Source organism: Rattus norvegicus, chromosome 12 (assembly GCF_036323735.1).
Source record: "Rattus norvegicus strain BN/NHsdMcwi chromosome 12, GRCr8, whole genome shotgun sequence".
In the NCBI taxonomy this organism is placed as follows: Eukaryota; Metazoa; Chordata; class Mammalia; order Rodentia; family Muridae; genus Rattus; species Rattus norvegicus.
Genome location: NC_086030.1, coordinates 24,709,432 through 24,737,337, shown reverse-complemented (window position 1 = coordinate 24,737,337; position 27,906 = coordinate 24,709,432). Strand labels below are relative to the sequence as shown.

Here is a 27,906-nt window from a genome sequence, read left to right as displayed (position 1 = left end):
ATGGGAGTGGGAGGAACAAGAGGCTGTCTGGGAATCAGGATAGGGGTGGGGCAGTAGCGCTGGAGAGAAAGCTCAATGGTTAGTTAAGAACACCAGTTGCTCTTACAGACATCCAGGTTTAGTTCCCAGCAACAATATGGTAGTTCTCAACTACCTGTAATCCGGTTCCAGGGAATCCAATACCCTCTTCTGACCTCTGCAAGACACCAGGCATGTATGTAGAATGCATACATACGTGCAAGAAAAACACTCACACACATCAAAAGAAATCCTTTTTAAAGAAATTAAAAATGATTTTAAAAGGTAAAGAGCGGTGTAGGGCCAGGGAGATGGTTCAGTCACCCTGCGCCTGCCCTGCACGTGTGAGGATGAGTTCAGGTCCCCAGTCCATGCTTAGTTTCTTTCCTGTAGCTATGACAACGAAAAATACCCAACCAAAAGCAACCGGAGGAGAAATAGGTTCCTTCTAGCTCACAGTTCAAGGTGCCGTCCATCATGGGTGTCAAAGCAGCAGCAGCAGCTTTCGTGCCAGTTGGTCACATGGCGTCTGTAGTCAGGAGGGAGTAACAAGTGGGGGCGCTCAGTTCCCGTCCTCCCTTCCATTCTTTCCCATGAAATGTTGCAGCTGACATACAGGGTGGGCTGTCCATCCCAATTCACCCAATCAGTATCTTCCTCCTCTGGATGCCCAGCAACCCATCTCCCTGCTGATCCTGAAATCCGTCAAGTCCATGATTAACAGTACAACTGCCTGGATGTGAAGCCTCGGTGCCTGAGAGGTGGCGACAAGCAGACACCTGGGTCACTTGATCCTAACCAATCACTGAGGGCTCTGGCCTCAAAAACTAAGATGCTAGGGCTCACACTGGTCACCAAGTCTGATAATCTGAGCTCAGTACCTAGAATCCACAAGAGAGGAGAGCACCAACTCTGAACACTGTCTGACCTCTGGTGTGCACTCTTATGTGTAAGTGGGTGCACCTTATACACACACACACACACACACACACACACACACACACACACGCACGCACAAATTACAAAGTAGTAAGAACCTTGGGATAAGCATCCTACATTTCTCGCTTTGATTTTTAAAATGTATTTTATTCAACTTGGAAAATGAGTATAAATCCCTGGGTGTTTGTTGTGGGGAGGATGACAATCAGTGGAAAGGCGGAAGGGAGGGAAAGGAGCAAGGTGCAAACATCACAGTGGCTGCCTTAGGTCCCTGCCTGCGAAGGGGAGGGTGGGTTCAGCTAAGAGCTCAGGTCCGGAGGAACACCATGGTGAGGAGACCTGAAGGTGGAAAAAGAAAGAGATTCCACGTCAGAGCCTTCCTCTTCCTGTCCTTTCTCTGGAAGTGGGCCCCGGGCTCCTCTACTGGGCTCACCTAAGACATAGGCCGCGACCAGCTTCTGTCCCAGGGACACATGCAGGATGTGAGGCAGCTGGCTGCCAAGTTCGTCCTGCAGTGGCAGTAGCAGGAAGGCCACAGAGATGATGCCTGCCAGTAAGAAGAGCAGGAAGGAGCTGGTGGCCAGCTGCTGCGGGGCGTCTGCAAAAGGAGGGAGATGAGCACCCTAAGGTCTCTCGGGAAGATTCACATGCATGTAGTCTAGGATGGCCGCAAACTCATTACGTATCCAAGAATGGGTCTCAAACTTCTGATCCTCCTGCCTCCCCCACCCCCGCCCCCAGGGCTGGGATTACAGATGTGCAACACCATATCCAGCTTTGGTTATCTTTTTTGAGTGGATGAGTGGGTGGCGTGGGTACATGTACAAGTGTGTGCTATGTACAGAGGCCAGAAATCCACCTCGGGTGCCAGCTGACTTGTATTTGAGGAACAGGGTCTCTCAGTGGCTTGTCTCGTCTGTTTGAATGGCTGACTGGTTAGCCAACACCAAGGATCTGCCTGTCTCTGCATTCTTAGAGCTGGGATTACAAACACATTGCTACTATGTCATGAGGGCCAGGGATTGAATTTGGGTCTGTGTTCTTTTTTTTTTTTTTGGTTCTTTTTTCGGAGCTGGGGACTGAACCCAGGGCCTTGCGCTTCCTAGGCAAGCGCTCTACCACTGAGCTAAATCCCCAACCCTTGGGTCTGTGTTCTTATGTAGCAAATACTTTACCAACTGGGCTATCTCAACATTCTCACCAGGCTGTTTTTCTAAGTGTTACTACGTAGCCCAGGCTGGCTTCCAACCTGCAATCCTCCTTGCTTGCTTGCAACCCCCCACGTGGCAGTATCCGAGATCCGTGCCATCGTATCTTTGTGTTTACACTCTATTGTGTCCTCTTCTCCTTGGCACCTCTGTCCTGAAGTCACCAGAAGCCTGTCCTCTGGTCCCCGTCTTCCTCCCGCCTTCCATACTGTGTTCTCAGTGTCCTGGGCTGACAGGTAGGTGTATCTCTCCCACCCAGCTCACAAGAGCTGACTGCTCAGTCCAGCTTTTTTATTGAACTGAACGTAGCTGGCACCTGATAAGAGCCACTGCAGTTGGAACTGGAGAAGAGCTTGTCCTTCTGATTAGAAGCTAGAAAGCAGTACAACTGCAAAGTCTTCTTCCTCTCACCTGATAGAAAACCTCAACCAGGATCATCTACACACACACACACACACACACACACACACACACACACACACACGCACACACACAGACACACACACACACACACAGACAGACAGACACACACACACACAGACACACACACAGAGACACAGATATACACAGACAAACACAGACACACACAGAGACACACACAGACACACACACAGAGACACAGATATACACAGACAAACACAGACACACACAGAGACACACACACACAGAGAGAGACACAGACAAACACAGACACACACACAGACACACATACACAAACACACAGACAGACACACACACAAACACACACACACAGAGACACAGATATACACAGACAAACACAGACACACACACAGAGACACACACACACAGAGAGACACAGACAAACACAGACACACACACAGACACACATACACAAACACACAGACAGACACACACACAAACACACACACACAGAGACACAGATATACACAGACAAACACAGACACACACAGAGACACACACACACACACAGAGACACAGACAAACACAGACACACACACACAAACACACAGACAGACAGACACACACACACACAAACACACACACAGACACACACACAGACACACACACAGACACAGATATACACAGACAAACACAGACACACACACAGACACACAAACACAGACACACACAAACACACACACACACACACACACACACAATTTGTATCTACAGTAATGCTACTGCTTCTTCTCTCCCTACAGAATTCAGGGGTCCCCACTGCAGGACTGGGGTTCTTGCTTGGCAGTACAGTGCTTGCTTGGTAGGCCTTAGGTAAAAGGCCAACGCTTAGCCCTGCAGAAAAACAAGACCTTTGGAGAGATGACTCAGTGAAGGGCTGACACGCATGGAGACCTGAGTTCAGATCTCTAGAACATACTTAAAACCTGGCATGGAGGCGTGTGCCTATAATCCCTGTCTTTGGGCGGTGAAGACAGGTGGACTTTGCGCCGGGCATCCAGCCTAGCCCCCCCAAAAAATGTATATTAGGTTCAGTGAGAGAGCCTGTCTCAAAAGATAATGGTGAGGAAAGGCTGAGGGAAATCAGCCTCTAGCCTCTACAAACATGAACACACATGCACAAGTACTCCCATGCATATATACTCATATGCATATATACTCACACAATACACATATACAACACCCCAGAGACACACAAAGAATCTGTTCAACTCACTCTCCTGAAGATGTCTGGCTGGAGTTGGTCCTGTCCACGAAGGAGGCCCTGGGTTGGGGGTTGGCTCAGAATGTCCCTGAAGCTCCAGGGGGTACGCTGGGGCCCGGAGAACAGAGGTGACATCTTTTCTTCCAACCACTCGTCCCTCGGCCCCCTCCTCAGATAGCTCAATGCGGAATCGGTCCTGGACATCATAGTGGCTGGGGATGGGGGCCACGTGCCGTATCACACTGACCCATTGGGAGGAAGGAAGTGAGAGGCAACCAACCAAGTGCATCCAGATCTCCTCCCCAGAAACTTTTGCCAGAGTGACTGCAGTCAGCAGATGAAAAGATTCTCAGGCCAAAGGCAACAGGTAGTCGTGATGCCTGGCAGCTTCCCCAACCTCCCCACTCACATGTCAATGCAGGACTGAGGCTTCACATATCCTTCTGCATCGAATACCGTATATTTGGCAGGTGCTGTACACAGAACTGTCGGATAAAGATACACGAAGAGATCTTAGGCAAGTTTCACTCATAGTGCTTCACCCGGGACTTCTGTCAGCCACCCCAGACCAGAGATGGCCATGATTTTTTTTTTCAGACCCAAAGCTGGGCATCTTGCTTCTTACTTGACTAATCCCTCCAGCCCACACAATCTTCCTATATCCTGCTACCAACCCCCAGAGCCCTAGCTTTAAGCGCCCATCTCTTCACCTCGGAAGCGAAGTGCAGTTCCCGTGGGGTTGTAAAGGGTCAGCAGCTGCCGGGGTCCACTTCTTTGGTCCGCCCTGAATACTAGATCCGGGGGAAAGACCAACACCGGGACAACGGGTCCCGAGGAAGGAGGGGAGCCCCGGGACCCCCGCCCAGGGGCCCCCGGACCCACCAGCTCCTGGTCCTGGGGCGCCCCACGGCGCATGCAGGCTCTGGGCGGTCGGACATCCGAGGGCAGAGCTCAGGAGGACAAGAGGGTCTTAGAGTTTAGGGCTATTGGCGCGAGGGACGAAAAAAGGGCAGGGTGAGATCATGAGCAGAACGAGGCCTGATGTCACCGCTGCCTTGGAACCCCGCTAGATGTGGATCCTGCAGCCCCAGGCCCGGGTTCCCAAACCTTTCCCCTGCCAGCTGGGCCCCAGGTTCCTATAGGTCCCGCCCCCAAACCGCACCGCAGTGGTCACGCCCACATGGCTAACTCTGTCCCGCCTAGTCGCTTCCCAATCCGGGACTTCTGGTATGGGGCGCTGTAAACCCGCCCTGTTTCTGACCACGCCTTTTCCGGGTTAGCGGCTCCGGTCTCCGGGCGTACTCCGCTCTCTTAAGAGTTCCTTTTCTCCAGGTCACCGAATTGTCCCCGACCCCTTTCCTTAAGATCGGCTTGTGACCTGCCAGGGGTTTCTGCTGTGAATGGCCGCTTGTACTATGATAATCACCTTGCGATCAAAGTTTTCCTCCAGTGAACTTGTGCCCAGAATAAGGACGCCATATTCTCAAGAGTTCCTTCATCCACTTCCGCCGTACGATCTCTCTCATCGGTGAATGCTTTCTCTCTTCCGCCCCAATGTTCGCTGATTGGTATTCTTCAAAGACCAAACGCGCTTCTCTCGGCACCACTGATTGGCTTGATTTTAGGTAAGAATTTTACGTGTCCTGGGTTCCTTCTCTGAGATTAAGTGGGAGAGGCGGGGCTGGATTAGTAGTTAGCAATTTGTTTGTTCGTTCGTTTGTTAGTTTATATGTTTATTTTGAGCTCATCTGTTACTAGGGTTTTTTGTTTTTTGTTTTTATTCATTTCGCTTTTCTTTCCTTCTTGTTTGGGGCTGAGAAACGTAAGATTAAGTCAGTAATCAATAAGTAGAATTGGATGAAGCAGAAATAACCGGCTTCGGTTACACTTTTTTTTTTTTTTTTTTTTTTAAAGAGGGGAGGTACTGAAGGGTTAGCTTGGTGGCTGAAAAGACCCAGGTTTGCTTCCAGCATTGACCTAGTGGTTCATTACCATCAATAACTCGTTTCAGAAAATCGAACGCCCTCACTTGACCTCTACCAGTACGTGGGTCATATACATGCAGAGAAAACACTCGATACTAAAGATGTGCTTACAAGGCTCGGCCCCTATAGGTACTTAGTAGTTGCTGGGAAGGGAGAGACATTTTCTTCCTTGGGATAACCATTATTAAATTGCCTATGCTCCTGGAAGCAACTTCAATAAAACACTGGTTCATCCAAAACCCGAAACAAGAACCACTAAGAGAGCTTGGGGAACCAGTTGGGAAGGGAAAGGGAATGGGGGACAAGAGAAATGGTGGTGGTGAATGTGATCAAAATACATTTATACACATTTTATATAAAAATTGTATTAGATCATTTTATTTCTATAAAACGCATAATTATCTGTAATTAATATGATGATTAGGAAAAAAGAAAAAGAAACAGCAAAGAGAAAAAGAAAACAACCAAAAGTAGCCAGGCACAGTTCTGTAGTCCCAATACTAAAGGCAGGTGCGGGTGGATTGCCACAGGTTTGAAACTCACCTGTTCAGTTACACAGAGGGAGTTCTAGGTCAGCCAAGGCTACATAGTGAAGTCTTGTCTCGAAAACCACAAGCATGGGGGTGGGGGGATGTGTGTGATATGGTGGCACACACCTCAAATCCAAGCACTCTGGAGGCAGAGGCTGGTGGATCTGCTCTACAAAGAGAGTTCCACGTCAGCCAGTGCTACACAGAGAGACCCTGTTTCGGAAAACCAAAAATAACAAACAATAAATGTAAAAAAAATTAAATGAGTTGGTTTTATGGCAAAGACTGAAACGGAAAACTGATTTATCATGCTTTTTCTTGATTTTGTTTATTTATTTTGTTTATTTTTCAAGACTGGCCCTGGCTGTAGACCAGGCTGGCCTGGAACTCAGAGATCCACCTGCCTCTGCCTTTTGAGTATTGGGATTAAAGAAATTCTCTCTCTCTCTCTCTCTCTCTCTCTCTCTCTCTCCCTCCCTCCCCCTCCCCCTCCCTCCCCCTCCCTCCCCCTCCCTCCCCCTCCCTCTTCCTCTTTCTTCCCCTCCCTCCCCCTCCCTCTTCCTCTTTCTTCCCCTCCCTCCCCCTTCCTCTCTCTCCCCCCTCCCTCCCTCTCCCTCCCCTCTCCCTCCCTCTCCCTCTCCCTCTTAGATTTATTTATTTATTTATATGTATATAAGCGCTCTAATGGCATGCCAGAAGAGGGCATCAGATCCTAGTATGGATGGTTGTGAACCACCATGTGGTTGCTAGAAAACGAATTCAGAATCTCTGGAAGAGCAGACAGTGCTCTTAACCACCAAGCTACCTCTCAGCCCATGAGCCATCACCCCCCACTTTGCTTTCTTTATAGCATGTTTCTTGACACTTGATATTATATTTTCTTAATCTCTCCTCTCCAAAACCAGGGATGTTTGTGTTCTTTTGTATCTTCAGTACTTGAAAGATAATCTGGGACTGGAGAGATGGCTCAGAAGTTAAGAGCATTGATTGCTCTTCAGAGGTCCTGAGTTCAATTCCCAACAACCACATCTGTAGCGGTATCTCATTCCCTCATCTGGTGTGTCTGAAGGCAACACACACACACACACACACACACGCACACACACACACACACACACACCTCTTAAAAATTACAATATTAAAAAAAAGATGGTGATTTTGATGATAACACCCAAGGACGTCTAAACACATATGCACACACACACACACACACACACACACACACACACAGACGAGAGATGGGGGAGAAGAAGAAAAAGGAAGAAGAAGAAGATGGAGAAGGAGAAAAAGAAAAATGCACAAAGAGAACTGGTGTAGTGGCACTCACCTGCCATCTGAATACTAAGGATTGCAAGTTCAAGGCCAGCCTGGGCCTGGGCCACATAGTAAGTTGAAAGCCATGCTGGGCAAGATAGTGAGGCCCAGTTTAAAACAAGAAAAAAAAAAGATGAAGAAGAGGAAAAGAAAGAGGGGGAAAAGGAGGAGAAAAAGAAAAGGAAGAAGAAAAGGAAGAGGAGGAGGAGGGGAGGAGAAGAAAAGAATAGAAGAAAAGAAGAAGAAAAGAATAGAAGAAAAGAAGAAGAAGAAGAACAAGAAGAAGAACAAGAACAAGAAGAACAAGAAGAACAAGAAGAGGAAGTCGACGACGACAATGAAGGAGAAAGAGTAATGACTGGGGACCAGTTAGGTGCCAGATAGAACAGTAAGTGATGGGGATGGAGGGAGGCTGGAGTAGCAAGAGCAAAGACCCACAGTGGACCTGGATTGTATTTTGAGAACCATCCTCAGAATTGTTATAGTTACATCTGTTCACTCATCCTTTAATGATTTAATTTTATTGGTATTTCGCCTGCATGTGTGTGTGTGTGAGGGCGTTGGATTCCGAGGAACTGGCATTTACAGAAGGTTATGAGCTGCCACGTGGGTGCTGGGAATGAACCCTGATCCTCTGGAAGAGCAGCCAGGAGTCTTAACCGCTGAGCCATCTCTCCAGCCCTATTTAATTCTGTGTGTCCAGTGCATTTGTGGGAATTGGGGACACCTTGCAGGAGTGGGTTCTCTCCTTCCACTGTGTGAGTCCTGGTGATAGAACCCAGGCTATCAGGCCTGGCAGCGAGCCATCTCAGTGGACCTGTTCTCAGTATTTTGAGCAATGGAGAAGCAAGATCCAACTTACATTCCTCTAACTTCTTAAAGCATAAGACTCAATCTTGGGGTTGGGGATTTAGCTCAGTGGTAGAGCGCTTGCCTAGCAAGCGCAAGGCTCTGGGTTCAGTCCCCAGCTCTGAAAAAAAGAAAAAAAGAAAAAAAAAAAAGAAAAGAAAAGAAAAAAGAAAAAAAAAGACTCAATCTTACACAGCTCAAGTTTGGCCTCCAACTTCTACGTAGCCCAGGCTGGCCTCGGACTCTTGATCATCTTGTCTCCACCTCCCAAGTATTGTGATTACAAGTGGCACAGATTCAGCTTCTAGTTGAGATTGGTTTTTTTTTGGGGGGGGGTGAGATTTAAAGATTTACATACATATTTACATGTATGTAAATATGGTGTCTAGAAGTCAACAGTGGGTATATTCTTCAATTGCTCTCTCTATTGTTTACTTTTAAAACATATTTGCTTATTTATTTATTTATTTATTTATTTATTTATTTATTTATTTATTTATGTTTTTGAGACGGGTTTCTCTGGCTGTCCTAGAACTCTTTCTGCTGACCATACTGGCTTCGAACTCACAGCAATCCCCCTGCCTCTGCCTCCCAAGCACTGGGATTAAAGGCATATGCCACTACCACCTGACATAAAACTTGTATTTTTATTTTTGGTGCACATTATGTTTGTGGTGCTATGGCACGTGTCGCATGGTGCGTGTGTGGAAGTCAGACGACAACTTGTCGGAGTCTATTCTCTCTCCACCATGTAGGTCCTAGAGATTGAACTCAGACCATCAGACTTAGGGCCAAGTGCCGTTAGCCCTTCAGTCCTGCCATCAGTAAACCTTGTTTGGATGCAGGGTCTCTCCTGACCCTGAAGCTCGCTGGGCTAGACTAGCTGGCTAACAAGTCTCAGGGATGCCGTTACCTCTGCCTGCCCAGTGCTGGGGTCCTGGGTACACACCATTGTGCCTGGTTACTTACGTGGGTGCTGGGACTCAGGCTCAGGACCTCATGCTAGTGTGCTGAGCACTTAGCTAAGTGATTTCTCCAGCCCCTAACTTACTTCCTTTTGTTTATTAGTGTTTTGTGTTTGTGTGTGTACACAGTGCGTTTGCTGAGGTAAGAGGACATCGCACAGGAGTCGGCTCTCTTCTTTTACAATGTGAATTGAGGCTTTTAGGCTTGGCAGCAGGCACCTTTACCTGATGAGCCATCTTGCCTGCCCCTACTGTATGTTGTTTGTTTTTTCAGACAGGGTTGGTGTCTCTGTGTAGCCCTGCCTGTCCTGGGACACCGTCTGTAGACCATGTTGGCTTCAAACTCACAGAGATTCACCTGCCTCTGCCTCTCGAGTGTTGGGATTAAAGGTGTGCGCCACCACCACTACCTGGCCCCTATCCTGTATTCTCAAGAGTATTCTGAATATTGAAGATGTTGCTCGGTGAGAAAGCCCTTGCCTAGTGTGTGTAAACGCCTGAGTCCAGTCAGTCTTTAGTACCACCCAAAAGGAAAAGTATTCTGAAATCCAAGATGCGCCTCCCACCCCCACCAACCATAGAACCTCAGATATGATCCCTTCCTGAGTCAAGAAACATTTATTTGGATAAAAGCACCACACTCTGATCTGGCGAGGACATCAGGCATCTGGCCTAGGCTGGGAGGGGCACTTTCTCTTGCTTAGGTTACTCAGGATCTGGTCCTGGTTGGGCCTGTAGAGCACCACGAAGCTCTCCGGAGGAAGGATGGGGCCTCTGTTCTCTTCCACCTGACCCATCAGCAGGTAACTGGCTCCTGGAGAGGAGGAGAGGTGGGATCGAGAACTCAAGTAACTGGGACCATGTCAAAGCATCTCCTTGTGCAGATTTTACGGCGCCATGACTTAGCGTGCTCGGCATCCACCCCTGTCTCCCGAGTGCCTTACCTTTCTTCATGGGGGGCATCTGCTTGCAGGGCACATAGAACTTCAGAGAGGTGCCACTAGCTGGAGAGGGCAGGTCCAGGTCTCCGGTTTTGTAGACACCCAGGAGACTGACGGTGACAGTGAGGCCCTCCCCTGGGCCCCGGACCATGGCCTTCACTGTTCCTGTCACCACTGTAGCAAGACGTCAGTGAGAGATGAAGAGTCAGGTGGCTAGGACTGGGCTTGGGTAAGGGTGCAGGGAGTCGGAAGGGCAGGGTAGAGTCTTACCCAGGCTACTGGAGCAAAAGTTGCTCTGCAAGGTGCCTGACCGCTTGTACTGCTTTGGGCAAGTGATGCTGGGGGCATCTAGGAAGAGACAGTGCTGTTTGTGGAGGCAGAACTATTCTCCTCATGTCTATTTATTCCTCTATTTGCAGTGCTAGAAATGGAAGCCAAGTGTGGTGCATACTGGCTAGGTGCTCTACAGCTGAGCCACGCCCCCAGCCCCTCACTGGGGAATTCTAGGCAGGTGCTCTATAGCTGAGCCACGCCCCCAGCCCCTCACTGGGGATTCTAGGCGGGGGCTCTACCACTGAGCCACACCCCCAACCTCTCACTGGGGGGATTCTAGGCAGGGGCTCTACCACTGAGCCACATCCTCAGCCCCTTCCTGGAGGATTCTAGGCAGATGCTCTACCACTAAGCCACACCCCCAGCCCCTCACTGGAGGATTCTGGGCAATCAAGCACCTTGCCTTGAGTCATACCCCAGATCCTCACTAGAGGATTCTGGGACAGGCACTCTACAATTAGCTTAGCTTCCAACCCTTTATTGGGAGAATTTTAGAAATGCTTTACTTCTGAGCATATGCCCTCACCCCTCACTGGGAGACTCTAGGCAAACCCTGCCCTCACTAATCACATTTGAAATTACCACAGCCATATAGATATCAGTGATGCTTCCCAACACCAGCCCCAGACATTGACAGGAGGCAGGCACCAGTGAGTGCTGGCTGGCTGGCTGGCTGGATTGGTGGATGGATGGATGGATGGATTAGTGGATGGATGGATGAGTGGATGGATGGATGGATGGATGGATGGATGGATGGATGGATGGAAGGATAGATGGATGGTTGGATGGATGGATTGGTTGATGAGTGGATGGATGGATGGATGGATGAATAGATGGGTGGATGATGGATGGATGGATAGATGGATGAATAGTGCTTCCTTTGGCTAATCCCCTTCTCCGCTTTCTTTTTCTTTTATGCATATGGTGTTTTGCATGTATGTCTGGAATTACAGATGGTTTTGGGCTGTCATGTGAGTGCTTGGAATCAAACCTGGGTCCTCTGGAAGAATAATCAGTGCTCTTAACCACCAAGCCATCTCTTTGGTGCCTTCGCCCACCTTCTCACTTACCTGGAGCAACTGGAGTTGCCTGGGTAGCAGGAGAGCCCTCAGGTTTCTCTACAGGCTGGACTTTAGGCTTACTGGGTGGTTTGACTTTGGGCCCAGTTCCTGTCTTAGGGTCAGAGCGGGACTGGGGACCATGCTGTGCATCCTCCCCTGGACTTGGGGCTGACTCCTTTTCCACGGCATCCCGTGGCAGGGTCCTGTAGGAGGCTGAGAAGCCATCGGCAGTGACACTGAGATCTGATACAAACTGGACCAGGAGCTCATTCCCTTCGGAAGAGATGGGGCTGCAGTGGGCAGAGGAGCATTTGCTGTGGTGTCAGGACTCTGTTCTGTCCCCACCAGCCAAGCTTAAACCAGTCCTCTGACATCAGAATCCTCCCCATCCCCACTCCCCGTCCCCCCAAGCTCTGCAGACTCCAGAAGATACGCTGAACCTTTGCCACCTCCTATACCTGTTCTGACCAGTAGTTTGGGACCCAAGAGCTCAGACCTTGCCTGGTCAGCTAGCCTTCCCCCAACCCTTCACGCAGGGATGCAGAGTTAGCCCCAGCACTGCCTACCACAAGGATTGCTCACCTAGGGGCCTTGTCTCCGCAAAATTTCCCCAGCCTCTTTGAGTCGTCACTCACAGCTCCATTGAACACACTGACAGAGTCATATCGGCAGTATGTGTCAGGCTCCACATCAAACTTCCCGAAGGTTAGCATGATCACCTGGTAGAGGCATTAGGCGGCGTAGCAGGACAGGCCAAGGAGGACCGAATAGTGTGCCCTTGCACCTTTTCCAGCGTTAGGAAGTAGCACCAGTAGTGAGTCCCCTCATTCGCTCTTTAATGTTTGCACACAGGTAGTCTGAGGGTGGAGGGCCTCTCTCTCTCTCTCTCTCTCTCACACACACACACACACTCTCACCACACACACTCACACACACTCACATTCTCTCTCTCACACACACACACATACACATACATACACACACTCTCACAACACACTCACACACACACACTCAAATTCTCTCTCTCTCACACACACACATACACACACAGACTCTCTCTCACATACACACACACTCACTCTCTCTCACACACACTCTCACACACACACACGCACGCACGCACGCACGCACGCACACACACACATTCTCCAGGGAGCATCCTTTGGAGAACTCCACCCCCGTAGCACCACACACTTCTATCATTTTTGCTTGCACATAAGATAGGTCTGGTGTGGTCTCTACCAGAGTAAGCTCAAGGATCAGACACAGATGTTCAATAAGATTTTGTTGACTGTGTGCCTTTAAGGATGCTGCCTGGGTGCCCGGTGGACAGCCTAGGCAAGGTCAGTACCTGGTTTGAGGGTGCAATGATGTGCCAGGAACAGCTGATGCCTGGGGGGTAATCCGACTCAGGCCAGTTGGGCGTGGTCAGGGTTCCCTGCGCCTTCTCCATCCGCCCCCCGCAAAACTGGTGCTCTGAGAAGGGGAGAGAGGCACGGGGTGGGGGGCGGTGGAGACCCTCGGTTAGCTAGGGGAGAGCTCTAGACTGGGAGCTCTGGCAGGCAATCAGGAAGTCTGGGTCTCAAGATGAGGGGACACAAAGGATAACAGTAGAAAGAGCGGGTTAGCAAACACCTGGGAATATGGGACTGGGATACCCAACAGAGAGGAGAAGATGGAATGGAACCCTTCTGGCCCCTCCCCGGCCCACCGCCACACCACGCCTCTTCCCCTAGGAGATCCCATCTCTCCATCCCGGTCTAGCAGAAGAATCCTCTTAAGCAGGCTAGAGAGCTCTCACGTTGTGAGGGTGCCCTCCCTCTATTGAGGTCTCAGCCTAAAACATTTCCAGAGGGACTTGTGCTGCCGGGAGGGGGTGATGGGACCGCAATCGGGATCCCAGAGCTGGGTATAGGGGGCTCCAGGTGAGGGAATCCTAGTCCCCCAACTTCGGGGTGCCCCCTTACTCCTGTCAGAGGAGCCCGATTGCGGAGGGGGGCGGGCAGTTACTCACCGTCCCAGTAACCCCAGGCCGCCCATTCCACCCGCGGGTCCATGACCCATTTCCGCCTCGCACCTGGGGGAGGCCCTGGAAGAGGGGTAGGTGGGAGCGGGAGGGGGAGAGAAGACCGGGAGGAGGGACTGAAAGGGCAGTTAGTGAGAAGAAAGGGAGCAGTGGTGGCCCTAACTCTTGGGAGTAATCTGGGGAGGATCAAAGTTAGGGCAGGGGTGGGGACCTGAGCCAGGGTGGGGTCAGGAGATGGGAAAGAGGAGGTGAGGATACTCACCAGTGCCTGAGGTGGCCCGACCGCTGTACCAGAGCAGGAATCCTCGTCCCCCAGTGCCCTCGTCAGTTGTCATCCTTAAAGTCACTTGGTTGCCAGGTGCAACTACAGGCGCAGGCCTGAAGGTGCCACAGAAGCGTCCAAGTCGCTGGCCTGAGGTCCCGGATCCAGCAAAGACCTCCAGAGCATCATAGCGGCAGGAAGGGTGGAGTTCCATATCAAAGACTCGGAAGGACAGGGACACAGTCTGGCCCTCAGGCACCTAACGAAAGGGGGACGGGGGTTCTGCCAAATCAGGCCCCAAACAACGTTGACCGTGGACCGATATCGCCCCCTCTCCCAAGTACTTCCTAGACAGAGAAATAGCCATAACTGGGAAGGCCCCTGGCCAATGCAACAGAGTGCCTGGACCCCGCTCCCGCCTTGTATCTCTGGAGGGAGAGAACGGGCTAATTAGGGGTGGAGTCTAGGCAGTTTTTTTCCATAAAAAGCTAAGGCTTAAACCAGGTATGGCAGCTTACACCTGTAATTCCAGGGCGTATTGTGCTGATAGGATCGCCTCAAAGTTCAAGGCCAGCCTAAGCTACCCAGTGAGATCCTGTCTCCAAAAACTTAAGGCTCAGCACCAAAGGTGGCAATGTGTGCCTGGGACCCCACATTTGGGAAACAGAGGCAGGAGGATTATAAATGTAAAGGCCCTTAATTACGGAGACCATGTTTCAAAAACAAAAGGGGAAGGGATCTGGGGGGATGGCTCAGTGGGTAAAATGCTCACTCTTGAGACCAAATCCCCAGAACCCACATAAAAGGCAGCATTGAAGTTTCCGTGCATAGCCCTGTAACCCTAGCCCCACTAAGAGGCAGAGACAGGAGGATCACTGGGGCTTGCTGGCTTTCAAAATCGCTCTGGATTTAGTGAGAGGCGAAAACAGGGTGGAGAACAGCACAGCTCTCGAACACCCAACTTCCGCTGTGACCTCTGCATATAGGGATGCAAGGGTATGCAGAACTCATGGCCACACACATTAAAAACAAGCAAACAAACCACGAAAACAAACCTAAATGAATAAAAGTCTGAGATGTACCTCAGTGTAGAGTTCTGGCCTAATATGCCTAAGTCCCAGGGTTCAATTTCCAGTAGTGGGAGTGGACAAAGAGGAGGAAGGTTGGAATGCTTCAGAGCGTGTTACTGTGGGCCTGCCACCCTTGTGACCGAAGAGGAGACAGTTCCCTGAGCTGTAAGGGTTTGGCTTGGGAGACTGATAAAGGGCAATGGTGACCAGAGGGAGCCTTCTCACCGTTATTGTCCAGATGCACTTCTTGTTTGGGGGGTAGAGGTTGGGGAAACCCTCACTTGCCACGTAACCCGACTCCCCGGTCACATCCCCTCCACACAGGAACACTGGTCTGGAGGACAGAAGAGGTGTCATGGCAGAGATGGCTCGTGAGAATGGGAAGCCCAGGGAATAAGGGAGAATGTGTTGGAGAAGCCCCAGCAGAGACTCCTGTCCAAGGACCAGGGGAAGTGGGGCTAGGCAACGGGGCCATCTCTCCATCCCCTAGAGACTCCACCCCCACGCCGGCAGGAATTCCGGGAATCCTTCGCAGTCCCCCTAGCCTTCTCTACCCCCCCCCCCCCCCCCCCGTCCTGCCTGGCAGTCAAGGACAGGAGCCTCGCCTAACTACTTCCAGATGTGACAAGCCACGAGGCCACGAGGGGGAGGGGGCAAGAGAGATGAGAGCAACTGTGGACATCCAGTTAGGGGCTCCCACCTTTGCCCTGCTCCGTGTTCTGGCTAAGGACCAGTACCAGACTTTGTGCTTATGCCCTTCCCCCAATCTCATTTCCCGAATGTCAGCTAACAGACAAGTTCAAGGTCTTGGCTTTCTGGGTTCGAGCTCCGTGGAGGGGCATGTCTCTAAGTAGAGAGGGACATTTAAGGCAGCAGAGTGGGAGTGAAGGAGTGGGAACAGTGGAAGTTGCAGACCAGTGTGGCCTCGCAGCAGACAGGGTCTGAATCTGAAGAGGACAAGGGATTTACTAGCAGAAGAGCTTCAAGACCCACAGGCACGGCCCTCCCAGGACTCACGAGCATTCTGAAGCTCCCGCTGGAAGGCATCTGAAAGACAGGAGACCTACCTCGTGTAGTTGGGGGTCTGGCCTCGGGCAAGAGGCAGCACCCAGGCTAGAAGGAATGGCCCCAGCAGGGAGGTTAGGGCAGCAGGCAGCATTGTGTAGGGGGAGTGCTGGAAACAGCAGCAGCAGCAACAGCAGCAGCAGCAGCAGCAGCAGGATAATCAGTACCAGATGAAGCAGCCTGGGGTGTGTGGGCGTGGGGACTGGCCAACTGGGCGGGCAGCAGGGGAGGCGGGACAGGGAGACAGCTGGGACAGTGGTTGAGTCCCTACAGGGGCCTCTCTAGGTCTCGGACATATATTAATTGACTAGAGAATTCTGGGAATAACAAAGGGGAGAGATCATCATCTAGTCATGTGCCACTGCCCTCTGTCCTGTCCTCTGTGCCTGGGACCTGGTGTTTGCTGTAGACTTCCAGGTGCAGACTGGACCCTCTTCACCTGTTGCTTTCTCAGACAGGATGTCCTCCGATCTCTTGGCTATCCACTGTCCCACCACACATTTCTGGATGGTTCTTGTTGCTTAAGACAGTCTTGCCATGAAGCACTGGCTAGCCAGAGCTTTCGGTCTCCCTGCCTCAGCTTCCCCTGGGCTGGGATTACAGGCCTGCAGCCCTTCCCCAGGAACTTCTGCACATACTTAAGACTTCCTCTTTAACACAGAACAGATCAGGCCAAAGAAGGAGAGTTCTGACCCTTCTTTTCTCTTCCAACTATTTAAGGTACAGAGGAGGGATGGGGAGTGTGTGTGGAGTGACCCTGCCCCTGGGCAAAGAGGAGAAAGTGCAAAAGTAAGGGGAAGGGAAGAAGAGACCAGGTTTGGAAGACAAGAGAACAGGGTGCCGAGGGCTGGGGCGAGGGGCCCGAAGTGACGGTCAGACTGGTCAGACTACTGGTCTGATGCAGGCATGACGGAGGCACACCTGTCATCCTAGCTCTCTGGAGATGGAGTCAGCATGATTAAAGAGGTCAGCCTGGGCCACACACTGAGGCTCTGTCACGAACAAAACGAGCAGACTCAGGTTGAGGTTCCAGGTCCAACAGAGGCTCCCAACTGGGAAAGTAAGGCTCATCTGTCGTCCAACTTAGTCCACGAGACCAAGCCTGGCCTCCACATCCCAAAGTGGGGCTTCTGGGGTGAGAAGGGGAAGGTGCTGGGGGGGGGGTGCTGGCGCTTCAACAACCTGGACTCTTTCTGTCTTCCCTCCCTCCCAGCAGGCCGCCCTCCGTTCTTGACCCCTTTCCCTCCCATAAGGCCCCAGGGTTTCAAAACAGGCTTTGCCTTAGCCTTTTATTCTCTTGTCCATCAAATCTCTTGTTCATGATAGTCAGGTTGGGGGCCCCCTCCTGGGCAGCCCCCTGCACATTTATAAAAGAGGTCCCTCCCCTTCCCACATACACAGCACTACACCCCACAACCCCACCCCCCACCCCGTGTACACACAGTGTTCTTTGACACTCTGTCTCTTCTCAGCTCTACTCCAGGGCCTGACTTCCTTCAGGAGGAAAGGCTAGGAAGAGGGGCTCAGCTCTCAGGGGTGGAGGTGCCTGGACCACCCCCGCTAGCAGCCCTCTGCAACATGTCCAGTGCCTCCCAGAAGAAATCTTTCTGGGCAGCCATCAAGGGCATCCAGCCCACAATCTCCTTCATCTTCTCCATCCGGTCCTGCAACGTGGGGCAACTGTGGATCTGGCTGAGGTACTCCTCACAGGCCTGGGCTGTTCCCCCAGGGTCTTGGGGGGCTCCAGCCCCCTGACTAGGTTCAGGGCTCCCTCCCACCCTGCTGGCTGGCAGGTCTCGATAGGCAGGGCACTGTTCGATGTCGTGGCTGGACAGCATATAGAGACACTCTCTGGTGGAGCAGAGGGAGCAGGCACACAAGGGGACCTTAGAAGAGAGAAGGGGTGGGGCTGAGGGAGGCTTAACACTGCCAGGGGCTTCCAGGAACCCGATTGAACCTGGTGCTGTGTTGGTCCCTCTCGGACAGGCCCTGAACCAGGAAGCGAGCTTCAGCTTGCTATGTTCCAGGACCCATGTGAACTTGGACAGAACCATCAGGGTCAGCTAAGGAGAGTGGGGAGCCGTGGGGAGCAAGGGAGGGGACTTCACAGCACAGGGGGAACAGAACCAATGGGTCCCTTACAGGGCTGCAGCTATGAGCTGGTCACGCAGGGAAGCCAGGAAAAGCTGGAGGTTAAGGCCAGCCTGGGCTATATAGTGAGACTCTAATTGAGAAAGGAGTCCAGTGAGATGGCTACACTTTCGGCCACGCTTGGTGCCCAATATGAAGCAACGACAGAACCAATTTTCACAGGCTGTCCTCTGCCCTCCACAGGCACGTTGTGGCATAACCCCCTCCCCTTGTGGGCCACCTGGCTCTATTGCTCTACCCTCCCTGAAGGCCCGCTTGCCTGACCCTGCTCTGACCTTGATGTGCAGTTTGACAAAGGAGGCACTCCCCTTGGGCCAGCCAGGAAGACGGCCTCCGGCCCCACAGCCGCACCCCAGCAGCTCCTTGCTGAAATCCGAGGTCTGACTCAGCACCAAGGAATGGTTGAGGCCGCACCACAGGGCAATGGGGCGGTGCAGATAGTGAACCTGCAGACAGACAACAGGGCCAGGGCCTTTAAGGTGGGGATACTAGCAGCCTGGAGGAGGGTGGGCACCCCAGGTTGGAGAAAAGCTGAGTGGTAGGCTTGGGGCAGAGTGCAGTCTTGGGAGTTGGAAGAAAAGAGGATTCTGTCCCAGAAAGTCTGCCCTGCCGTTCCTGTGCACACAAAGCCTCCCAAAGTCTGACTGCATGGCACTTGGCAAGAACTTTGTCTCTTGCTCCTCAGGAAATACGCTTGGCCTTAGGCGAGCCCTGCTGCCCTCTTCTGGCCGCCAGGGGAATCTGCACATGTTTCTACACATGTGCAATCTTGCATACATACACACACAGTAAAAAGAAACCCTTTATTACAAAATACCAGCAAGTAACGAAAGGTCAGCCAGGCATGGGGAAGCAGGAGGACTAAAGTGAATTCCAGTCCAAACCAGGCTACCGAGTGTGTCTCAAAACTCAAACTGAAATCCCACCACTAACTACTAACTTGTCCATGGCTGTTCTGTGGTATGGACCCTGGCGAGCGTATGACTGGGCAACCTTAGCTGTCATGCTTGAGGCACGGTCTGCCTTGATTCTCTGAGACAGCCTGGAGGCTCCCCTGCCTCCCCATGACTGGGACTATAATCAGGCACTACTGTGTCTGGCTTTTAAAAAAAACAAACGAGGGGTTGGGTTTTTAGCTCAGTGGTAGAGCACTTGCCTAGCAAGCACAAGGCCCTGGGTTCAGTCCCTAGCTCCGGAAAAAAAAAAACAAAAACAAAAAAAAAAAAAAAAAACAAGTGAAACAAAACAAAACAAAAAACGAAACAAAAACAAAACCATGATTTCTGGGAATCAAATTCAGATCCTCCCTAGCAAGGCCAGCACTGTACTAGATTGCCTTTATTGTTTTCTCGAACAAACACTTACAGTTTCGTAAACAATACTGGCTTCAATCTAGTCTTGCGTATGCTGGAGAAGCACTCTATCACTGACGTGCATCCTCAACTCGCTTCTTACTTTTTATCTGAGACACAGACTTGATATATAGCCGGGCTGATTTTTAAGCTCAGTGTATCGCAGGCTGGCTTTGAATAGATCTTTTCTCCTCCCCTCAGGCCTGGTTAAACGTTACATGTTTCATGAGCGATGTGATTATAGTGTGTCGTATTATTGCCTAAAGATTGTTTGTTTAGGTTTTAGTTTCGTTTGCTTCGAGTGATGCAAGGGTGTCGCAGGGGACACCTTCTGCATGTCGGTTTTGTCTCTCCACCCTGAGGACTCCCGGGGACTGAACCCCAGGTCATCAGGCTTGGTAGCAAGTACTGTTACCTGATGACCATCTCCATAGCTCTTGATTTGGGGATGGGGTCCTGTGGTGCTTTGAGTGAGAGCTGCCCCGTGGGCTTAAAAGCATGTGCTACAGAGGCCCCCCGATTCACACTTGTAATCTTAGCACTAGGAAGGGAAATTGGGAGTTCAAGGTCACTTGGTTCATATATTTGAGTGCTTAGTCACCAGGGAGTGGCCCTGTTTGAGGAAAATTAAAGGATTAAAAGGTGTGACCTCCAGCTCCAGGCCTGTCTGATTGCCTTGGTCTTCACAGCAAGAGAATAGCGACTAACAGGCCTCATGTAGCCTGGCTGGCCTAGAACTCACTGTGTAACTGATGGTGATCCTCAGTTTATGGTCCTCCTGTCTCACGGATCACACACTGGGGTTAGCGTCACACATCACTGGGCCTGGTTTTGGTAGTGCCGGAGTCCCATACATTTAAGTGAGCCTTCCATCCCTGATTGGTCACTCTCCTCATTCCTCTGTGGCAGCCATGGATGGCCACTGCCTGCATCTGCCTGTCTCCTTTCCGAATCGGTTCACCCATGTTTGTGCTCACTAAGACCCTGCCTCATAGTGCAGTGGTTTCCAGGCGCCCTCTCTGCTCTCATCTGGCCAGTCTCTTGTCTCTCTACCCACCTCTCTCTCTTGTCAAGACTGGACCTCCCAGAGGCTGGCCCTGAATTCCCTATGGAGCCAAGTGACCTTGAACTCCCAATCTCCCTGCCTGGTGCTAAGATTACAAGTGTCAATTGGGGTCCTCTGTAGCACATGCCTTTAAGCCCAGCTTTGGGTGGCAGAGATAGGTGGATCTCTGTGAGTTCAAGACCAGCCTGGTCTACAGAGTGAGTACTTAAGACAGCCAGGGCTACACAGAAAAACCCTGTCTCAAAGAACAAAACAAAAGAAAAGATTACAGGTTTATACCACCATGTCAGGTTTTAATGTGGTGCTCGCTCGGGATGGAACCCAGGGATTTGTGCGTATAAAGAATGCTCTCTGTCAGCTAAACAATCCCCTGCCCTCTCTTGCTTCCCCCTCTGCTTTTTTCCTGCTAGGGTTTCAGTTTAGGATCTTGTACATGCTGGGCGAGTGCTCTCCCACTGGGATCCATTTAGTCCATCTGGCAGCCTTTTGTACTGTCTTAGGTGAACGCTTCATCATTACCAGTTCTCATTACATGGAATGCCTTTTCCTCTCTGTGACGGAGCCTTCTCAAACCCACAGGCCCTGCACTATCTGAGCCTTTTAAAACGATATGCATTTGTGTTGGAGAATGCACGTTCATGCATGTGCCTATTGAGGCTGGAGTCCACGCTGAGTGTCTTTCTCACTTGCCATCCATCTTTGTTTTGAGGCAGGGTCTCTCACTGAGCCTGGGGCTCACCAGCTGGCTAGGCTGGCTGGCTGTCGAGTCCCTGGGAGCCTTTGTCTCCCCATCCTAGTGCTGGTACCCTAGGTGCTTCCTGCCACACACAGCTTTTTACATGGGTGTTGGGGATCTGAAGGCAGGTCTCTGGGGTCCCGTGACAAGCACTTGACTGACATTCTGAGCCATCTTCTTGGGCTGCACCTTGCCTTTTCCAGTACATCAGCACACCCAGGTCCCCCAGCCCACTACTCCACTCAATCCCTTCTGCATAGGTAGTGTGCTCTGCACAGAACAGACCTTCTGGGGTGAGGCCTGCAGCAGCACCCTGGGTGTTTATGTGAAGGTGGTTTCTAGGGAACATGGCAAAGAGGCGGGGGCGGGCTTAGGAGACTGGACGAGAGTCACAGGAGACAATCTTACCTGCGTGGGTTCCCCTCGGTCCATTTTGTCTCCAGTTCCCAGCTGCCCGTATCTGTTATTTCCCTGCATAAAGATTCGGCCAAACTCATCTACCAGGCCAAGATGGTTATAGCCAAGAGCGCAGAAGAGGACCTAGGGAGGTTAAGACAGCAAGAGCAAGTGAGCCTCTCAGTTCCCAGGAAACTCAGCTCCAGAACTGCCCTCAACCAGTCCCATCTGACCTCCTCTCCCCGAGTCCACCTGTCCCACCCAGATCTACTGTTCCAACCCCTAGAGCACAACCCTCTCCTCTGCCCCGCTATCCATGCCGGCATCCTACCTTGGCAGGCAGGGAGAGAGCAAGCGGCATCTGGTGGTCCAGAGGGTCAAAGGCTTGAAGGGTCCCAAAGAGATCACGATACACCCCTGGGGTGTGCACCTCAAAATATACTCCCCCCTGGTCTGGGGGGTCGGGAGCCCTCAGCTCAGCAGCTTTGGGCACCCATTTCCTAGGAGTAAAGCCCTACCTGTGATGGTTAAGGCTGAAAGATTGCAGGGAGTCTCGTACAACCAACACAGCAGTTGGCTTTGATGCCGGGGAGCTAGCCACAGTCACTAGGATGCCCTAAGGAGTTTGGGAGTATGGGGGGATCTGCCCAAGGTTAGAGTCTTAAGACAGAGGGATACAGATTTTTTTCTTAAATTTTAATATGTGTGTGTGTGTGTGTGTGTGTGTGTGTGTGTGTGTTATGTGATATGTATATAGGTATGGATGGCATGTATGTGCCACAGCATTCGTATCAAAGTCAAAGGTATTGACCTCAGTGTCAATCAGTCTGTGCCTTCCACCTTGTTTGAGGTAGGATTGCTTGCTGTTTTAATGCCAGACTGGCTAGCCTCCGAGTTTCCAGGGACTGCCCTCGCCCCCATCTCTGCCTTTGGGTCCTGCTCTGTGTGTGTTCTGGAAGCTTGAGCTTATCCTCAACCTTGCACAACAAGTACTTTTCCCCATGGAGCCATCTCCCCAACCCTTGGAGGGGCTTCTTACCCGTGATATAGAGGGTGCTGCTCTGGTTGGAAGCCATGCAGGTCACGCGCAGGTGAGGCAGGCATCGAGACACCTTCCTGAGGGCCAACTGCACTGTATAGGAGCGCGGCTGGTCCAGCTGGGTTTCGTTCACAACCAAAGAGTATATCTTCCCTTCCTCTGGGGGTATGAAGGGAGGCATACCATTACGTGGAGAAGGGGATCCATCAATCACCAGATAAGCATCCCATAGGACCCTCAACAGAAACGATACCTGCCCTACAGTAGAGCAGCAAGGGAAAGAAAGGGTGGGAGGGCCAATGAGATGGCCACGTGGGTAAAAGCACTTGTGACAAGTGGATTCAACTGCCGAGACCCATGGTGGGAAGAGAGCATGAGTCCTGAAAGTTGCCCTCTGACCTCCACATGTGCATGGCGTATGCATGCCTGCGTACACACAAACACATACATGTGCACACACGGTGCGGGGGGATACAGTGTGGTGACACATGCTTTTAATTTTAGCACTTGGGAGGCAGAGACGGGCAGACCTCTGTGAGCTCAAGGGCAGCGTGATCTACATCGTAAGTTCTAGGCCAGGCAGGACCGAACTACTTAGTGAGATTCTGTCTCAGCAACAACAGAAATAAAATAAGGAGAAAGAAAGACTAGAAAAGGAAAGGGGGGAAGAGAGAGAATAGCTTTCAGCCCCCAGACTTCAGCCTTGAAAATAAAACAGGAGACAGGAATGGGGAGCAGACCCAGTGATTAGCTGCTGCAGACTCTTAATTTGAGTGTTGGGAAGAACGAAGCCTGGCTATTTAGGTTCCTGCCTGGCCTAGAAGTCCACAGGGTCTCAGGCTTAAGACTGAGGACACTGGGAAAGTGGGCAGCTTGGGATGCAAAGTGAAGGGCCTCGCATGGACGCTAGGAGGAGATTGGATTTTTAAAATCAGATATTCATTGGAACAGTGCTTTCCAAACTACTTAACAGAGCATTGTACTAGCCTGGGCATGCGCAGAAGTCAGAGGACAGCCTCCAGTGTGGGTCCTTACCTTTCACCCTGTCTGTGTTACAGTCTCATCCCTACCACTATGTATGGAGACAAGCCAGCCTGAAGGCTTGGGGATTCACCCGTCTCCATCTTCACTCTCACCATCATAGGATTACGGACTTGCACTACCTACTTGCCTTTACATTGGTTCTGGGAACCCATGCTTATCTCCTCATGCTTGTTACCCTGAGTCTTTGACCCACTCTACCATCTACTCCACACTCCTATTTGTGGAACAAAGTCTTATGATGACTGCCCTCAGTGTCTCTATGCAGCTTAAAGATGACCATGAACTCAGGACTCCCCTGCCTCGGGAGATCACCACATCCAATTTATATGGTGTTTCATGAACATTGATCCCTGGCCTGAGAATTTATCTGAAATTCTATGTGAATTCTAGAACTTCTGGGGTTAGAGTGGGAGCAGGCAGCAGGTAGAACGCTGTCTGGCAGACCCCTTTCTCTCTCCTCCCTCTTGGGCAGTTCCTGAAGAATTTGCTAGCCATTTGCAGACCACCGTGTCGCACCTGTGAGCAGCAGTAGGGCCCGCTGGGTCTCCTGGCCAACCAGCACGATCTGCTTGAAGCTCATGGAGTGGTGGAATGTCATCTTGAAGACCCGCTGCCCACTGGACTGCAGATAGACCTCCACACAGTCACAGGCCCGGCTACCGGTGGAGCCCACCACTGCCTGCTGTTCCCGAGTAGCCAAAACATAGAGGTACTTCCGGTAAACCGTGTCGCATCTCGGGTCGGACGCAAACTGTGGAACAAGGTGATGCTGTCTGAGGCTCTAAGGCTCTGGATGGGATGAGGCTAGAGCAAGTGGATCATGGGATGGGAACTGAAAGGCTTGGGTCCAAGGTTAGGGAACGAGAGCTTCAGAGTGGTGCCCACTCTGAAGAGTGGTAGAGTGCTTGCCCAGCATGTGTGACATCCTGAGTTCAAATCTCAGAGCAACAAACGAAAACAAGACGATAGATAAATGGGTTGCTTTCAGGGTCCCTGTGAGGGGGCAGATGTCTCCTTAGGGGAGAGACCCAGGATGCCTCCACTCACATCCTTGGCACCACGACACAGCACCACGTAGCGGCAGGCTCGCTTCCACTGGATCTGGCCAAGGGTGGAGGACACCAGAGCATTTTTGAGGAAGAAGAGGGTCCCCACATAGTCGAGAATGAACACGTGGTCCTTCGTAGGTAGGAAGCGGCGGTAGCCATGGGCTAGCATGGGGGCCACACTCTTGCTGAGGCAGCGGCGGCGTCCTCCGAAAGCCTGGAAATACAGGCCCTTCGTATCTGAAGAATAGGAGGGGATGGTTTCAGGGCTGAGGTGATAGGAGCAGTGAGAGACAAAGCTTGGGTGAGCTGGAAAACATTTTGTTTTCCAGACGCCCTGGTATTGAGATCTTATTTTCCTATCCCTAGACCTACGGCCCTTCCCCAGGGTGACACAGAAAACGTGGGTTTGTGCCCTACCTCTGCCCATGTCACCTGTGCTTCACAATAAGCATCTCTTTAGGCCAACCTTGTAAGACACACATCAAGGAAGCATAAGAATAACCCGAAAAGCCGCAGAAAGAAGAGAGATAGGGGAAGCCAAGACAATGCAGCCATGTTCTCTCATCTCTGCCTTTCCGGTCAGCTTTCTCTGAGCTCTCTCTGTGTGTTCTCGAAGGAAGCGATTAGGTAGGGCCTTTCTGACGTGGAATATTTGGGTCACTGTTCTCCAGCTGGGGTGATTTTGTCCCTCAGAGACACTGGGAATTGGTACCGCTACCTATTGTGTAATGAATAGGACAGCCACCACCACAACAGATTATTTCGTCTCTGGCTGGGGAGATGGTTCAGTGGTTAGGTTCTTGCCTTGCAAGCATGAGAACCAGAGTTGAGAGGGAGAGAGAGAGAGAGAGAGAGAGAGAGAGAGAGAGAGAGAGATATCTTGGCCTGTTTGCAATTCTGGCCTTGGAAGAGGGAGAAAGGGATCCTCGGAGGAAGCGAGTTAGTGAGACGAGTTTTGGGTTTGACTGGGAGACTCCGCTTGACTGACTAGAGCATGGAAAGGTGACTGGAGATGATGCCTGATATCGACCTTGGTATCTACATGCAGGCATCCCAATGTGCATGTGTCTGAACACGTGCAAACATGAGTGTACCACACACACAAACATGAAAGAAAAGTTACTTCATGCCACTGTCCTAGGACAAAAATCTGGGGAGATGGCTGAGTGTGTAGTTATGTGCTGTGCAGAGCCCCAGCACCCATGGAGAAGCTGGTATGGAACCCTTTGAAGCCTAGCAGGCACTGGCTGGGGAAAGGGGAAAGCAGTGACAGAAGGCTCCTTGGGGCTTGCTGGCCATTCTGGCGAGCCAAAATGGCAGGCTCCAGGTTCAGTGAGTCTGTTTCAAAACATAAGGTAGGGCTGGAGAGATGGCACAGCAGTTAAGAGCCCTGGCCACTCTTTCCAGAGGACCTGGTTTGGTTCCCAGCTCCCTGATAGCAGCTCAGAACCATCTGTAACTCCGGGTCCAGATGGTCCAATGCCCTCTTCTGGCCTACTTGGCACTGTGTGCATGTGGTGTACAGACATATATGCAGGCCAAACACCCACACATAAAATCAAGGTAAATATTTAAAAATACATGAGGTAGAGAGGGACAGAGAGAGGAAGACAACCAGTGTCAGCCTTTGGCCTCCACATAAACTACCTGATGCACCAGTGTGTGCCCACGCACGCACACACATGCACACACACAATGATAACTCTGATGTAAAAGAAGAAACTCCACATCTGGGAAATAGGGCTGTCTCTAGGGTTAGAGCTGGAAGGGTTGGTGCACGCAGGGAGACATGGCTAAAATAGTAACTGAGCTGTGAACGGGCTGTTGGTCAGAGGGGGCCTGAGAGAGCCTTGGAGGAAGTCTCCATGGAATATGTTTGAGGCTAATAAGTTTCTTCCAGACAAAATGTTGCCAGGGGCTGCAAAGGTCATCTGACAACCTGACAGAGAAGGAAGTCCCTAGAGTAAGGAAGGGGTGAGGCGGGGAGAGGAGGAAGTTACTGAGGGAAGTGTACAGTTAAGAATGGCAGCTCTCTTCCAGGGCCGAGCGCCGGAACCCTGGTCACGGATGCGTGGGCTGAGCCTCCGACATATTCGCCTCCACACGCCCTCGGCGTCACACACTTCATGGAAGTAGTGGCAGGTCTGGCCTAGGGCGACCACGTCTTTGACCGGGAGGAAGGAGACGATGTGTTCCACCTGCGGAGGAGCAGGAGGGAGGAGGGGGAGTCACAGGCTGGCCCTCAGCCCTGCAGTCACTGTCCTCCCCAAACCCTAAGGGCTCACCAGCTCTGGGGGGAACAACTGAACAGAAATAGGGTTCCCTCTCTCCTTCTTTTCACCTCCAGCCTCCAGGCCACAAGAAGGGCAGCTGCGCTTCACCTGCCAGAGGAGAAAGGGGACAAAGGGGTTCTGTGGGGGTCACATCTGTGTTTTTCCCTCTAATGTTCAAACTAGTTTTTTTTTTTTTAAACACCTGCCTTGGGGTTCATTCAACTTCAACTCTATACTAGCAAATCCAGCCCTCCCGTCTCTCTCCAGGACCTCGGGCCTTCACCCCTCCCTTGCCTGCCTTATTCCTGGACCTGTCCCTGGATTTCTTGCTGCTTGTCAACTCCCTGCCCTTCCCTTGCCTTGCCACCCCCTCACCCTGAGCCCCTCCTCCTGTCTGCACAGCCTGGTCAATTTTTTCAGCTTCTGTCTCCGGCTTCTCCTCACCATCCTGACTGGCCCCTCCCTGCTCCTGCCCTCATCTCTCCAGGCCCCTTGGCTGCCCAGGCCCCAGGCCCCCGTCCCCGCTGCCTTTCCCACACCATGTCCCTAATCTAGGCTTGGGGGGCCTCTAGGGCCCCTCTATCATTTA

General features: G+C 51.5%; 3 protein-coding genes across 9 annotated transcripts; all 3 read right to left on the bottom strand.

Moving 5' to 3' along the window:
* Nucleotides 1–259: 259 nt before the first annotated feature.
* Mospd3 (motile sperm domain containing 3) lies at nt 260–9,326 on the bottom strand. Of its 3 annotated transcripts, XM_006249115.5 has the most exons (6): nt 5,237–9,121; nt 4,521–4,793; nt 4,220–4,295; nt 3,823–4,052; nt 1,391–1,555; nt 1,084–1,296 (listed from the first exon to the last, which is right to left on the bottom strand). In XM_006249115.5, exons 2-6 carry the CDS (start codon nt 4,723–4,725, stop codon nt 1,265–1,267), a joined length of 708 nt encoding a protein of 235 aa, XP_006249177.1. In that variant the 5' UTR covers nt 4,726–4,793; nt 5,237–9,121; the 3' UTR covers nt 1,084–1,264. The 3 variants fall into 3 exon arrangements, with proteins under 3 accessions (XP_038945132.1, XP_006249177.1, NP_001020800.1); NM_001025629.1 differs by lacking the exon at nt 5,237–9,121 and having other exon boundaries at nt 4,521–4,849; XM_039089204.2 differs by lacking the exons at nt 1,084–1,296; nt 1,391–1,555 and adding an exon at nt 260–547 and having other exon boundaries at nt 4,521–9,326.
* Nucleotides 9,327–10,050: 724 nt separating this feature from the next.
* Pcolce (procollagen C-endopeptidase enhancer) lies at nt 10,051–16,366 on the bottom strand. The gene is made up of 9 exons (NM_019237.1): nt 16,214–16,366; nt 15,372–15,480; nt 14,077–14,335; nt 13,140–13,264; nt 12,371–12,507; nt 11,798–12,078; nt 10,665–10,742; nt 10,398–10,568; nt 10,051–10,267 (listed from the first exon to the last, which is right to left on the bottom strand). The coding sequence occupies exons 1-9, from the start codon at nt 16,303–16,305 to the stop codon at nt 10,113–10,115; spliced, it is 1,407 nt and encodes a 468-aa protein (NP_062110.1). The 5' UTR covers nt 16,306–16,366; the 3' UTR covers nt 10,051–10,112.
* A 1,120-nt stretch (nt 16,367–17,486) lies between these two features.
* Nucleotides 17,487–27,889, bottom strand: Fbxo24 (F-box protein 24). 5 transcript variants are annotated; one of them, XM_017598324.3, is made up of 10 exons: nt 27,762–27,889; nt 27,330–27,425; nt 27,059–27,242; nt 25,043–25,281; nt 24,512–24,746; nt 22,952–23,110; nt 22,244–22,365; nt 21,925–22,056; nt 18,638–18,808; nt 17,487–18,097 (listed from the first exon to the last, which is right to left on the bottom strand). In XM_017598324.3, the coding sequence occupies exons 1-10, from the start codon at nt 27,762–27,764 to the stop codon at nt 17,735–17,737; spliced, it is 1,704 nt and encodes a 567-aa protein (XP_017453813.1). In that variant the 5' UTR covers nt 27,765–27,889; the 3' UTR covers nt 17,487–17,734. The 5 variants fall into 5 exon arrangements, 4 of the variants coding, with proteins under 4 accessions (XP_017453813.1, XP_063127349.1, XP_038945341.1 ...); XM_063271279.1 differs by having other exon boundaries at nt 21,925–21,987; XM_039089413.2 differs by having other exon boundaries at nt 21,925–21,987; nt 27,693–27,825.
* Nucleotides 27,890–27,906: the final 17 nt, after the last annotated feature.

Bases quoted from the DNA above. Each gene is read 5' to 3' on its own strand.
- Mospd3 (XM_006249115.5), bottom strand. From the start codon at position 4,725: ATGCGCCGTGGGGCGCCCCAGGACCAGGAGCTGGTGGGTCCGGGGGCC. The intron at 4,296-4,520 runs GTGAAGAGATGG...TTTATCCGACAG, and splicing joins AACTGCACTTCGCTTCCGAG to TTCTGTGTACAGCACCTGCC. The intron at 1,556-3,822 runs GTGAGTTGAACA...CTCCTTTTGCAG, and splicing joins AGCCAGACATCTTCAGGAGA to ACGCCCCGCAGCAGCTGGCC.
- Pcolce (NM_019237.1), bottom strand. From the start codon at position 16,305: ATGCTGCCTGCTGCCCTAACCTCCCTGCTGGGGCCATTCCTTCTAGCC. The intron at 14,336-15,371 runs GTGAGAAGGCTC...CCCTTTCGTTAG, and splicing joins AGTGCATCTGGACAATAACG to GTGCCTGAGGGCCAGACTGT. The intron at 12,508-13,139 runs GTACTGACCTTG...TGCCTCTACCAG, and splicing joins TCATTGCACCCTCAAACCAG to GTGATCATGCTAACCTTCGG.
- Fbxo24 (NM_001107130.2), bottom strand. From the start codon at position 27,764: ATGGTGAGGAGAAGCCGGAGACAGAAGCTGAAAAAATTGACCAGGCTG. The intron at 27,243-27,329 runs GTGAGCCCTTAG...GCTCCTCCGCAG, and splicing joins AGTTGTTCCCCCCAGAGCTG to GTGGAACACATCGTCTCCTT. The intron at 23,111-24,511 runs GTGCGACACGGT...TCATACCCCCAG, and splicing joins GGCCCTACTGCTGCTCACAG to AGGAAGGGAAGATATACTCT.